Source organism: Scophthalmus maximus, chromosome 16 (assembly GCF_022379125.1).
Source record: "Scophthalmus maximus strain ysfricsl-2021 chromosome 16, ASM2237912v1, whole genome shotgun sequence".
Lineage (NCBI taxonomy): Eukaryota > Metazoa > Chordata > Actinopteri > Pleuronectiformes > Scophthalmidae > Scophthalmus > Scophthalmus maximus.
In genome coordinates, this window is record NC_061530.1 from 6,303,922 (window position 1) to 6,316,989 (window position 13,068).

At 43.5% G+C, this 13,068-nt stretch overlaps 1 protein-coding gene across 4 annotated transcripts in view; it reads right to left on the reverse strand.

The window, feature by feature from the left end:
* The window catches only part of si:ch211-176g6.2 (ras-associating and dilute domain-containing protein), a 28,765-nt gene extending 21,171 nt beyond the window's left edge, over window positions 1–7,594 (reverse strand). For 2 of the 4 annotated variants that reach the window (XM_035613201.2, XM_035613200.2), the window contains exons 1-5: window positions 6,881–7,594; window positions 5,369–5,571; window positions 4,718–4,892; window positions 2,675–2,907; window positions 1,205–1,644 (exon numbers count right to left, since the gene is read on the reverse strand). In XM_035613201.2, coding sequence (XP_035469094.2) covers window positions 1,205–1,644; window positions 2,675–2,907; window positions 4,718–4,892; window positions 5,369–5,571; window positions 6,881–7,125 — 1,296 coding nt within the window. In that variant the 5' untranslated portion in view covers window positions 7,126–7,594. Of the gene's footprint in view, window positions 1–1,204; window positions 1,645–2,674; window positions 2,908–4,717; window positions 4,893–5,368; window positions 5,668–6,880 lie in introns of all 4 variants that reach the window. The other 2 variants (XM_035613205.2, XM_047327690.1) reach the window with 2 other exon arrangements.
* Between the last annotated feature and the right edge of the window lie 5,474 nt (window positions 7,595–13,068).

Below are 13,068 nucleotides of genomic sequence, written 5' to 3' on the forward strand. Positions count from 1 at the left end.
CATATAACTGCTCTGAGCTTCTTTTTTTTTTATAATAGTTGTCCTTGTGGTATGATTTTATTTTCATAAAGGGTCTTTTGGGAAAACCACAGTGAGTTAAAGTCACAGCAGCGCATGAGAATAATCCCCTGTGTGTTTTTCCTCTGTTTGTGTGTGGCAGTTGTCCACTGTTAACAACCACCAGCAATCTGTCAGGAAGCAGTTGGTTGTCTTTTTTCTGCTTCCTGATCAGTGCTTCAACACAGGGGTTTGGTTTTTGTCTTTCTGCACATAGTTTGTGACCTTTCGCATAATTATTCCCCCCAGCCGCCCCGACATAGTTTGTAGAACAGCGAGCGAAAGGGAATAACTCCCTCAATATGTTTGAATTTAAATTCAACGAACGTGCGAACATGTCGTGAAGTCAGCACAATCGCGCCTGCAAGTGTGAGGTGGAGTGAGGACATTTACTGCTCTCCGACAGTGTGTGAGGATTTACTATCACATTTCCCAGCAACAGCAGGTTCCTTGATTTTTAAAAAAGCTAGACAAAAGCAGGCCTATCATTTCCTTCAGATGACGGACAGTTCCTCCTGTCCTCTGTAGCTGAGCTAATTAAACCGTATCCTCACACTTGATGATCCATGTAAAAGGGTTTTGTGGTAGTATATGAATTTTTTGTTATAGCTCACAAACTCTTTCATATTCTTAAATGCTGTGTTGGCATTTTTGATATCACAAGAGATAAGACTCGAGGACTACCTCATCTGGTGTGTGTGAATTTACCAAATCCAATATATTACGCAGGACACTTGTCCTTGCTTGTGGTAAATGGGGCTTTTATTTATTTTTTATAAACCTGTAAACATATTAACTTATTATACAGTTACTTAATGATGACGCTTCCTGGCCTTGGATAGAAATGGCTGGTTGCTTCTGTAGCCAACTGATGTAAGCAAATAGCTGTAAGTTAATTAGCTGACGCTTACGTTACAGCAGATAAAGGCACCATTTAATCCGTTCCCTATACTTTCGCTGTTGACATTTTGATTTGGAGGCCAAAAAGAAAAACACACCACCCCCCCAAAGACTCACAATGTCAAACATGGAGAAAAGTCCCAAACTTGTCAGGCCCGTTGAATTTGCAGACCTATGACAGTCAGAGTTTGGGGGGTGGGCTTAAAAAAACCAGTGAATCGTGGTGGCGTGTGTCTGAATGAGATACCTGTGCGGGGCTGCAGCCCTGCAGCAGCAGCAGGTACGGACAGTCGTGAGGAGGGTGAATGGAGTACTGTGTTGTGTTGTCGTCGCTGCTCTCCGTCTCCTCCCTCTCGGACTCCTCTCCTTCCCGCTCGCCCCGCGGCCTCTGCGGACAGAGGGTCTCTGTTGTGGCCCGCGACCCCTCAGAGGGAGTCGCGCGGCTGTGAGTGTGATCCTGTTCTGGGCACTCGTAGCACTGCAGCGAGGTCTGATTCAGGCTCCCGCTTCGATCCTTGACACATGTGTCGTGCTCTGGATCCTGCTTGGGGTCTGTGTCTGGATCCAAGAGGTCCATCTCACTTTTGCTCCTCCACAGTTTGTGACCTCGACCCATAGTCCTATCTATGAGGGTGGAGGTCACTCTGGAGCGGCTCTTCTGCAGCTTGCGAGCCTGGGCATTGATACCTAACAGGGAGATGAATCAACACATAAGGCAGGAAGGAATGCTGTCAAAACTATAAGCTAATTGAACTGCACCGAAATGACATTAATCACCGTGGTCATGGAACCTGGTGATAGGGCAACACCCGTTTGTTTCCTGGAGTAAGGTGAGATGTGTGTGTGTGTGTGTGAGCCTGTGTGGGTTCGGTCATTTGCACATCATGTGTTTATGCCAGAGTCAACACAGAGAAGCCCCCACACAGGAAACAGACCTCGGTGGAAAGAAAGACAGAGCTCATGGAAACAAAAAAGGAAAAGTTCACCCCAAACAGCAGGAATCCACAAGCTGGCACAGATAGACGGCTATCACAAGCTGCGTCATTCATTAAAAGGCAGCGCGCAAAACAGGACACACACTCCCACCACGACCACAGCTGTGTCAACCACGGCCAGGGCCTCCAGCGGAGATGATGGCAGAAATGGCAGAAATGACAGAAAGCGGTCCGCCCTGCACATTTGCAGTGCCCTGTAGCGTTTGTGTCAAGCGTCCGTGGAAAGTTCGTGGGTACTTTTCTGTTGCGTCATGCTTTGTCAATATCAGTGGATGGGATGTTTTGCCAAGCCTTTATAGATTTTTTTCTTCGAACAGTAAAACCTTAAAGAAAGGGTGTGTAACTGAAACGACACTAATTAAATCACAGGATGCCTGCAGCGTTGATTAAATTTAACGTTTTTCTTAAGACCATTGTAATGGCAGCGAGAGTGAAATATAAGTCCAAATTTGTAATAGAAATTGAAAAGAGCAAATAAAAAGAAACTGTAGACCTATTAAAATATAGTTTGGTCTGTGTGGCTTGGCTGATTTTCACTGGAAAAAAAAGGCATGCCAACAAACCACATTTTTACTGTGAGAACTGAAAAACTGGATTTAATACTGACAATGCTTTACTTAATGGTAAAAAAAAACAACAGCCTTTTTATTAGGACATGCAGACATCAATGAATGGATGTGGCAATGAACAGACACGAGAGTGACTAAAGTCACACACTGTACCAGCAGTGATGGTGTCTTTGTCTTTGGATGTCTTCTCCTCTACCGAGCTCCTCCTCTGGATTTCAAACCGTCTCGCCAGGCCTTCTCTGGGTTTCCATAGTGACTGCAGGAGGAGGGGCTTCTCGTTGTCGCCGACGACTCTGAACCCCTCCGTCCGCCACTGATGAACTCCAACGGAGCCAATGGTGTCGCAGAGAACGTGGGACTCTGCCTCCTCCTTGCCCAGGCCATACCTGTGTTACATAGTTAGGTTGAATATAATCATTACAACAGCCACGATTACGCAACAATTCAACGCTGAAAAATGAATCCCTCAATTGAAAACATTTACTGAAGTCTGAGTTGGTCTGGTGTGACCAGTAGTTTATGGTGGTAGCTAATGTTGGCTAATATTTAAAAAAAAAAACTTTAGAGAGATACTGCTGTGTAACATTTCGAGTCACATTGAGCTTATGACTGTTTTCTACATCTCTGTGACTTTTCACTTTTATTGTAGCGCTGCGTGTTAACATTTACCTATATTCCAGTAATGGTTATTGGCCCGGTATCATATTATAAATTACAGAAATCTCTGTCTGTCTGTCTGTAGCCATTTCTGACTGGCTAAAATGACGTCAAGCACCCTCAGTGGAATCTGCGTTTCAGCCAATCAGCATTCACACAGCACTTTGGGCAGGAAATGCAAATTCATATTTAGAACGGGCACGCGCCGCTGCTCATTCACACAGACCTTTTTTGACCAGGCACCACTGCACTAGTTCAACTAAAGTTGCATAATATTGTAAACACAATATTGACAATCACCTCATGAAGTTAATGCAGTGAACATAGCAAACCCATTAACACGTTGAACATTGTCTTTCAAGGGCTGCACGTTGGCGTAGTGGTTAGCACTTTCGGCCTTTCTGTGTGGAGTTTGCATGTTCTCCCCGTGTATGCGTGGGTTCTCTCCGGGTTCTCCGGCTTCCTCCCACAGTCCAGAGACATGCAGAATGGGGTTAGGTTAATTGGAGACTCTAAAGTGACCGTAGGTGTGAATGTGAGATTGAATGGTTGTTCGTCTCTGTATGTGGCCCTGTGATAGGCTGGCGACCTGTCCAGGGTGAACCCCGCCTCTCGCCCAATGTCAGCTGGGATTGGCTCCAGTTCACCGAGACAACAAACACAATAAGGATGTAGTACATGTCTCCTGCGGAGTACAGAGAAGTAGGGGTGGAGTGGAACTCCTTTAGTCATTATCAATCTACAAATATTGATCGAGTCCCCTATTGTAAAACACTTTGATATGCAAACATGTAGATCAGCTGATCCCTCTACTAGAGGGTTGCTTCTTGCTGTTTCATCTGTTTCCTCATACCGATCAAAGTAAAATCTTATCATGAGATTCGATTAAACCTGCATTATGAATGATAATGTTGCCATGTGCTTGATGTGTTTGCTTATCCACGTGTCATCTTATATTAATGCCGCTAAATCTCACTGTTACAGTGTGAATTTTTTTACTGAGGGGAAAGAGGGAAAAAAAGGATTTACTCTTTCCTCTACAAGCTGAATACCACTTGTATTAATCATCCCATTATGTTTTTGGCTGAAATATAAGTGCAGCCTTCCAGAGAGGCCGCTCTCCGAGCTGCGGCCGACTGGCTGTCTTTCACACAGACCTGTGGTTTGCTCAAGACCTTTTTCAGAAAAACTACTAAATGAACTATTTGGCACAGATGCACACTGTGCGCACTGCACTGCAGCTATGACCAGCAGGTCAAGTCGACCCTGTTCGTCTAAAATATAATTACAATAACACGAACATGCTAAGGTTTCATCGACTGCCCAACCTTTATGCATCAAAGACCATTCTGATTGCTTCTATACACAAATTATGTAGCACAAAGGTATATTGCAGCAGAGGAATGTGTGGATGGACACATAACTCACCCTGGGTAGACACACAAGGACACGTACAAACACACACGTAAAAAAAAAAGACATATGGCAGGCAGACGCACACACACACACACACACACACACACACGCACAAAGTCTCACCGTTCAAGGGCCTCTTTGACCAGCTCCTTAGCACTGGACTGCGTGGTGGCCAGGACGCTCTTGTAGTGGGCTCCTTCACAGATTTCATTTCCAAAGATCTTCAGGATTCCTGGAGCAGTAATCTGATTGGACAGCTCGGATGGGTCATCCGCTGTCAGGGCATCCCCGCACGTCACTGCATCACGCGGCATGACAAACAGAGGAGAGGTTTAATGCTGGGTTTTAGTTTTGCTTCATCAGCACAATGAGGGAAAGACATTTGCCCCCCACCTCCAGCAAAACGGGAAATTGAATTTCGGTAAATTTGGATGGACAGATTAAGGAACACCTGCAAATATTTTGGCTTTATGTCTCTGGAATGGAACAATTCTCCAGCAATGCAGCATCCCACGATTCCCGCAGTATAACCCATGACATCATTTTGTCAGATCCTCCCTGTCAAACGCCCACATCTGTCAGCCTCCATGGCTCCACTGTGTAATACAGATTTCTCTGTAATAAATTAGAGTCTCTAAATCCAATCTTAGAGAATAGCCCCTGATGAGTTAATTGACCTGTATGTGTAGAACAACCTTATATGTGTATCTTTGCGTGACGGCAAAAATGCCAGTGCAAACATGCGAGGGGAAAAGTAAAGTCAATGTGACGTACTGCTGCCTTTCCCGGCTTGGACGGACAGTGATGACCTGACACCTGCCGTCAGCGACATGGAGCCTGAGCTGGAGGCGGGGACACGAAGGAAGACACCTGAGAGGCGGTTGGTATGGCGACGGATGCGGCTCTTGCTGGGCTGTCTGACGGCGGCGCCCTCGGCTGACCTGCCGGCGGATGAACTGCCGGTGGATGAGGCCGATCTGATCAGAGACGGAGAGACCGCGGTCAAGATGTGTCCGAAAGAGGTGCCCACGAGCAAGAGACTGACGTCCCACCAGCTCAACTGTATCTTTTACCTTTCAGAGAGAGGATGAACAGTTTCTCATCAGCAGGTCAAGAGAAGGATGGGGGAAGAGGAAAGATACATGGTTCAAAAAGGGAGAGAAATTGAAGGACTTGAATCAATCTTTTAGTGACAGGAAAAAAAGAAGCAGGAGTTTCACTTTCACCATGAAATCGATCAGGCTCATAAATCACAAAGCTTCATCACGGGTATACACGTTTGTCCCCAAAACAATGCTGTCCAGTGTCCTTCCCCTGGCCTCCGTCAGCTACCCTCGGTGTGAAATAATGAAGTCTTGTTAACTCAGACCAACGTCATAAGCTTCTCAACACTATGGATCAGAGGTTCTCTGCAGTTACGCAACATAACATTTTCTTTGCCTCAAGCTTCTAAATAAGGATGTGACTGAAACTATTTTACCTTTATGATAGACCGACGATGATTATGACCATTTATCCCCAACATGCAATTCAAAGCAAGAAGGGAAGCAAACAAAGTGCACCGACAATTAGTCCACACAAATAAAAGGCAAGACTAAATACTGACAAATCTAATAATACTAATAAAAGAAAATACAAGTATGTCACATTAGAAGATGCCTACTGTATGGGTAATTGCATTCATCAAAACTGACCATCTCTTTGGAGAACAGTAAATCGATTAGCAATCGTTTACTAAATTAATCGCCAACTCTTTTGATAATCGATTCAAGTAGTTTTCATGGAAGAAAAGTCAAAATTCTCTGATTTCAGCTTCTTAAATGTGAATATTTATTGGTTTCTTTGCTCCTTTATGACAGGAAACTAAGTATCTTCGTTACACAAACATCATCTTGGGGTTCTGTGAAACACGATCGACATCTTTCACCATTTAATCAGATTTTAATGGACCAAACAACTAATCGATTAATCGTGAACAGTAATCGTTAGTTGCAGCCCTACATCTCTTGCACTGTCACTGTTCACCAGTGTGTTGGCTGCTGGAATGAACCCCAAACCTCCTCCCACTTTGGATGGAGTTGTGGCACATGAGCAAGATTATCCATGGTTTAGTAATTTTAGTGAATTCTTGTATTCGGTGGTTTGTAAGAACTTACGTGTTTTGTGTGTGTACAAGTGGACTGATTGGTCCTAAACACATTCTCTACGAAAGAAAAACAAAAGTGTGTCTATTTCACAATTGTAATGTTGTCATCGCAGCCCTCATAGAAAGTGTCCAGTACTCACCGCTCGGAGCCATCGCTCGTCCTCCTCCCCAGCTTGACGAACCGTCTCTTTGGAGAGGCTGCAGGTAAACCCGTTGGTCCCGGTGGAAGAGGACTGCCCTGCTCCATGCCCGTCCGATCCGCTCGGCTGTTCCCGTTCAACGCACAACTGTCGCTGCTGGGGGGGGTTTCGCCGTGGAGTGAAGAAACACGGCGCTCCGGTCGCGTCCCGTCAGCCCGCGACGCACGCAAACCGCCGACTTTCATTCCGGGGATGTTTCATCCAGGGCGGGCGGCACAGAGCCATCCAGCCGTCCCTTCGTTTTACGCGCTCCGGGACGGGCGCTGCAGATGTTCCCCAGCCCTCGTCCAGCTGTTGGAGCGTCTGGCCCGCGCGCGCGCACACAGGTCGGATGGAATGAATGCAGATGAATGACAAGAGTTGGGGGAGAGCGATCTGATCACCGTCCGTGGCGGGTCATATGCGACCCTCCGCTGGGGGACGCAGTATGTTTCAAATTCATTGCGAACCCGCTCTCCAGATGTGCGTCCTTGGAGATGCCAAGGGCGCGCGCACGCAGCCGCCCACCCACTCTACGGCTTTCAAAATAAAACCCTCACCGAGGAGCAGCGTTTGTCCGCCTGCTCAACCGTAGAGCCTATTTTCAAGCCACTACATCTTGTTGAGAGTAGTGGTGAACTCGAATCAACCCGATTGAGTCATCTCCACCGTATGCTTTGCTGAAAAGAATCCAGCAGATGTCCCTTTCGTCTTTAAATGGCACGCCTGCTCATTGCAGGAAGTCAGAAACAAGAAAATCATTTTGGACTCTGTTTGGTGAAATTTTGAGTGTGAACATGTGATACCGCCAGAGGCCTTAAAGAACAGAATTATGTGTCTTGATACAACAACAAAAAAGTCTAATGACCGTTGAGTAATAAAAAAAAAGAAGTTATCTACCAAATGGTTGATTTGGCACTAGCAGAATAAAACTAATGTGACAAAAATTGGCTATTTGCTATGAAATAAAAAAGTCTGGTCAGTAATTGCAGTCAATATGGTACATTTGCCATTTTATTGATAGTGCCCCATAAATATCTTGTTAATAATGCCATTCCATGGTAACAATTTGACATGGTCGAGACATGGCTGGTCCAGAACCTGCATGCCAGGAGCTCCCTTGATGACACAGAAAGAGCTGATGAGAAGAGTGCGTGGAGATGGAGATGGTGATTTCAGGTGTGCTGAAGAAAGCAGATCACATTGACCTGGGGGGGGGGGGGGGGGGGGGGGGGGTACACACTCACAGGAGTGTGTGTGTACTAGATCACAGGAGAATGTATGCCTTTTATCATTGCATCAACAGGGATTGTGTGATAGAATTTCAATTGCCCGATTATCCCGAATAGATATTAACATTCAAGCCGTGGAAAATATGAGAGTTACTCACTAATCAATAAGAAGGGCATAAACAACATAAATTTAACAAATACAATGCACACAACTGTAGCTAGAAGAACACTGTAAAATGACTCAGAAATATTATTACAGGCTAGCAGCCGGCCTTGAAGAAAAAACAGAAACATTGACAGAGTGTGCGTAGAGGCATGACCCTTTTTACAGCCACCCCAAATATGGTATGCAAATTTGACATCAGTAAGGCCTCCACTATGTCTAAGTAGAATCCTGGGGAATAGCTGGCATTTGCCACTTCCCTGTGACCACCATGGGCAGGGCAATCTCTGTCCAAAAGGCATCCCGAGGAGGAAATTACATGAATGCAATGTTTTCCTGCGTTTGAACACAAATCAAGAATGCATTGCAGCTTACCATCTGAAATAAAGGGGCATCTAAAGCTTTTGTGCGGTTGCACCACCACACAGATAAGGTGTGTTGGGATTAAACGGTCAGAAACGTAATGTTGTCCTGTGTTTTCTAATATTTTCCAGTTTTTTAATGCGAACCAGCATTGTTTTGTATTGCAGCATAAATTCAGAAGTTAATCTGATAAACAAAACATAGATGTAAGGTTGCACCACCAAAGATGAGGTGTTGAGATGAGAAAAAAAAGCTAAAAATTAAATGTTTTCCTGTATGTGCGCGTTAAATTCTCCTTTTTTTTTCTGTGAACCTGCAATGTTTTATATTGTAGCATTACAATCAGAGGTGAATCGAATTGCCAGAAATGGAAATCAGAAACGCAATTTTTCCAGTTTGACAGCAAACCTGGAATGCTTTGTAGCACACCACCAGAAACAAAGTGGATATAATTCATGCCCAAAAACATTTTTCCTGTTTATTTCTTAAAAAAAAAAATTGATTGTTGTTATTATTGCACCAATGGACTAATAAATGCAAGAATTATTTTTCCATTGCTTTTTCTTAGTGGGATTGATAAAGCGTTAATAAAAGCACTCACTGTTTTACAATCAGCTCGTTGAAAACAATGTGTACATCATAACAACTGTACGACGGCTTTTGACAGAGAACTGGTCATGGATCCAAAGAACAAACTGCTGCGTTCGTTGCTCCATCTCCTGGCAGTGTACAGAACACAAGTCAACGTAGAAAGAGTCCTCAGACAAAAGAACAGGTCTTGGTTGGTGTAAATATCATCAGAGTTATTTATTTATTTATTTACTTTTGCTTTTTTTAATTCTACTTTTGCTTCCATTTATCTTGGAGCTTTTTTTTCCTTCTTTTTTCAGAATTTAGAACTTTAAAGAGAAACTAACCTGCTGTAAATCCTTTGCTCTCAGACTACTGACATTTTCGTATATATACACATATATATATATATATATATATATATATATATATATTTTATAGATTTCCATAAAGGTGGGAGACCCACAAGGGGAAAAAAAGATGTACATGTCAAAATGAATTCTACAGTGTGAGTGACATCCTGACTTTCAACACCAAAACCACTGGATACCACATTTTCTATAATGCAACCACTTTAAAATATAATTTCTGTCATTCATTAGATACCTAATTAATCTTTCCAACCCTATGCCCGCAGGATTATAATGTATACGGGTTCCATTAAAAAGTCCAAGCCCTGATAAACCACATTTCTTCATCCAGGTTTAATGATCAGAGGCTGAGATATCCAGAGGTCCATTAACTTATTAGCTATCATTTTAATCTCCAATGTCAGATGCTTAATTTCTCATTATGGAAACAAAAGAGTTAGACTAATGCTATTTGTATGTGTTGCCACGGGTGTCTGACCACTAGATGGTGTGCTTTGCCCTGTAATTTTGCGAACCAGTTTTTACAGGTTAAGCAACATGTTGGCTCTTGTTAAGAAGAACAAGAAAATACAACTTGTGATGGAAATCATTACATATATCACAGAGTAGCAGCGATAAAGTGTCAGCGCATTATTTTTTCAGTTTTGTCAGTGTTTGTTTCCATGAAACCACTTAGGAAAGTTTGACTGATTCATAACTGTCATACAATTGTTTTTTTTTGTCTTTTTCAATGCGGCTTTGAGCCTCCTGTGTGAATCAAACACCGGCCCCAGAGAGCCAGAGGGAAATCCGTCCTGGCCCAGCATGCAGGGATAAATGGGCTTACAGTTCCCGAGGGCAGAGCTGTTCTGTATAAGGCCCTACATGCCTTAAGGTGAAAACGCTGATTCGTGAGTACTTGCGACAGCTCCTGCAGTGTAAATACAACACAGGTCACACTTCATCGTAAGTTCACCCGCTCAGAGTCTTCCTCATTCACCTGTCCAGGTAATCGTGGACACGTGAAGCAGCTGCCTGTGGTTCAAGGTCAGTTCTTCTTGGAACCTGGGCAGAGGACAGAAAGGCTTAACGTCTGGTAATGAGATCCCCTCTTGTGAGATTCCCTGCAGCAGGAGTTCTGCAGACTTAAAAAAAAGTCTTACTGCCGAGGGCCTTCCCAGCCTTTACAGCAGTGTGAAGTCAGCGCCGCGGAGGTTTGCAGAAGTTCCCTCTCTCTGTTCTCGCCCGCGTGCAAATATTTATTATGAACTCAAAACAATGTAAAGCACCATTAACACTCTGCCTTTCATCTATGGTTGACTTTCCTGTAATACGGCGCGTCACCTTGGTACTTTCTGTTTTATTTGACTTTCTATTCCAGATCTTTGAAGCTCAGTATCTCTGAACTCTTTATCTCAGGACATGGCCTCTCCATTTTACGGGGAAGCACTTGCTCCAAGGAATTTCCCAGTGCGTGTTTAGTAATATCAAACTACAGAGACAGAATGCATATTTGGAGTTTCATCTGCAAGCTTTTCGTGCATAAATCGGTAAGTTTACCAGGTAGTGTACCTGTGAGGCAATAAGAGGGTCTTTGTCTCTTCCCCTATTAAGGTGTTGCCGGTCTGCTCAAAATGAAGGTGTTTGTACATGAAAGCAACACTATTATTCAAAGGAAGGAGGAATCTGACAAGCACTTCAGCCCAGAGCTTACGGTCAACATCGCTGAGCTACCAGCTGTTCCACACAAACGTAGGATATCCCACCCTGAGGGCTAGCACTTAGTAAATCCCACTTGACATTGGGGTTATCTCTGACCTTCCTTGATCCCTGAAAACGAAGAGTTGAGATAACAACTGTGAAACCAGGATTCAACTAAGTTTTTTTCCATTATGTGCCCACTTGTGCCATCGGCATTTGATCCATCCTGACTCTTCAGGGGTCGGTAGCAACAGAGCACCAATTTGTTCTTCATTCACTCGTCTCTCCTGATTGTCGTATTGTTTTAATGACAGTGGAAACAAGATGCTAAGTGTGTGGACCTGAGGACGTCTTTATCTTGATGCCAATGTGAGACGAGGTTAAGTGAGACCAGATGGAGTGTTCTTCCATAATCAGGGGTTAATTATTTATTCTTTTGACGAGATGATGCCTCAGGTCATGGTGAGATATACTGGCGTGGAGTTGTGGTATTGCAGTGCATACAAACCTACAATAACCATTCAATACACTTGTGGTTTTGAGTGCTCTATTAAGACACGGACTGGATCACACTGAGTGCATGGTCCATATCACGCAGTTTTAAGGTGTAAATATGCACCTGGCACCTTCTTGGGTTTAAAATATAATGATTTCAAACTGCTGTACTTGCTCATGCATAAACAAGCCGGCCCCCTCACAGACGAGTCCTACATACTGCCCCACGGCGCCATTGCTGGTTGCGTATCTACCACTACGCTGTTATTCCCCCGTGTCCCGGCAGGTACGTTCATTTCTGTCACTGGTGGCTGCTCTGGTGGTTGTCATGGCCTCTGTTGCTCGACTACATTCAGTACATTCGGTATACAGTAAACAGCTGCACAACTCTGGGTCTTCTCACTGAAGACACCTTGACATGTCACAGTAGGATTAGTCACTGATGCCGAACAGAGCTGTTGAACGATTGGTTGCTTCAGTTTCAAGGTCCTCATGCTGTGCATGCTTGTTCACCATCACACTGGGACACTTAAAATGAAGCAAGGACTCTAGTTTCATGAATGGCAATCATTAATGAGCCAATAATTGTTTATCTGTAACTTTGATTACCTGAGGTTTTCAGCAGAATTTGTTTTGCTTGTCTTATGTTTACCTGAGAATGTATGTGAGTATGTATGTATGCATGTATGTGCAGTATTCATGCTCTATACACCATAGTGTTTATTTATCTACAAGTGTGTGTACAGTCTGTATGCCTATTTATACAAGTGTTATGATTATGTGACTATATATATACATATGGTATAGGACAGTAATAATTCAAATATAGCATAGCAATAGCATTTACTTTATTGTTATTGTGTTATTGTGTTTGCTTAGAATAAAAACACACAATGGACTATTCTTCAGAATAAATTGGGTACAGGTGCAGAATAAAAGCTGCATACAATGGAAAATCCACATGCTACAAATACAAAAATAATATATCCACCAGTTAGGTGATCATGTGATACAAAAAATGCCTTACAGGCCTACAATATTACACTATGTACAAATTCAGTGGTAACAGACATCAATGCAAAAGAGAAAAACCTGTCACACAAAAGTCCCACATGCAGTAAACCCGCCCCGCTGAAGACTGTGTACACATCACTTGCTAAATCTTGTGCTAAAAAAGACCTTGACTTAGTGAATACTTCAAATGTATTGCAATAAGTTATTAAAGGGACACCCCGCTGATTTTTACAAAGGAAGTTAGTTAAGTTTACAAACTGC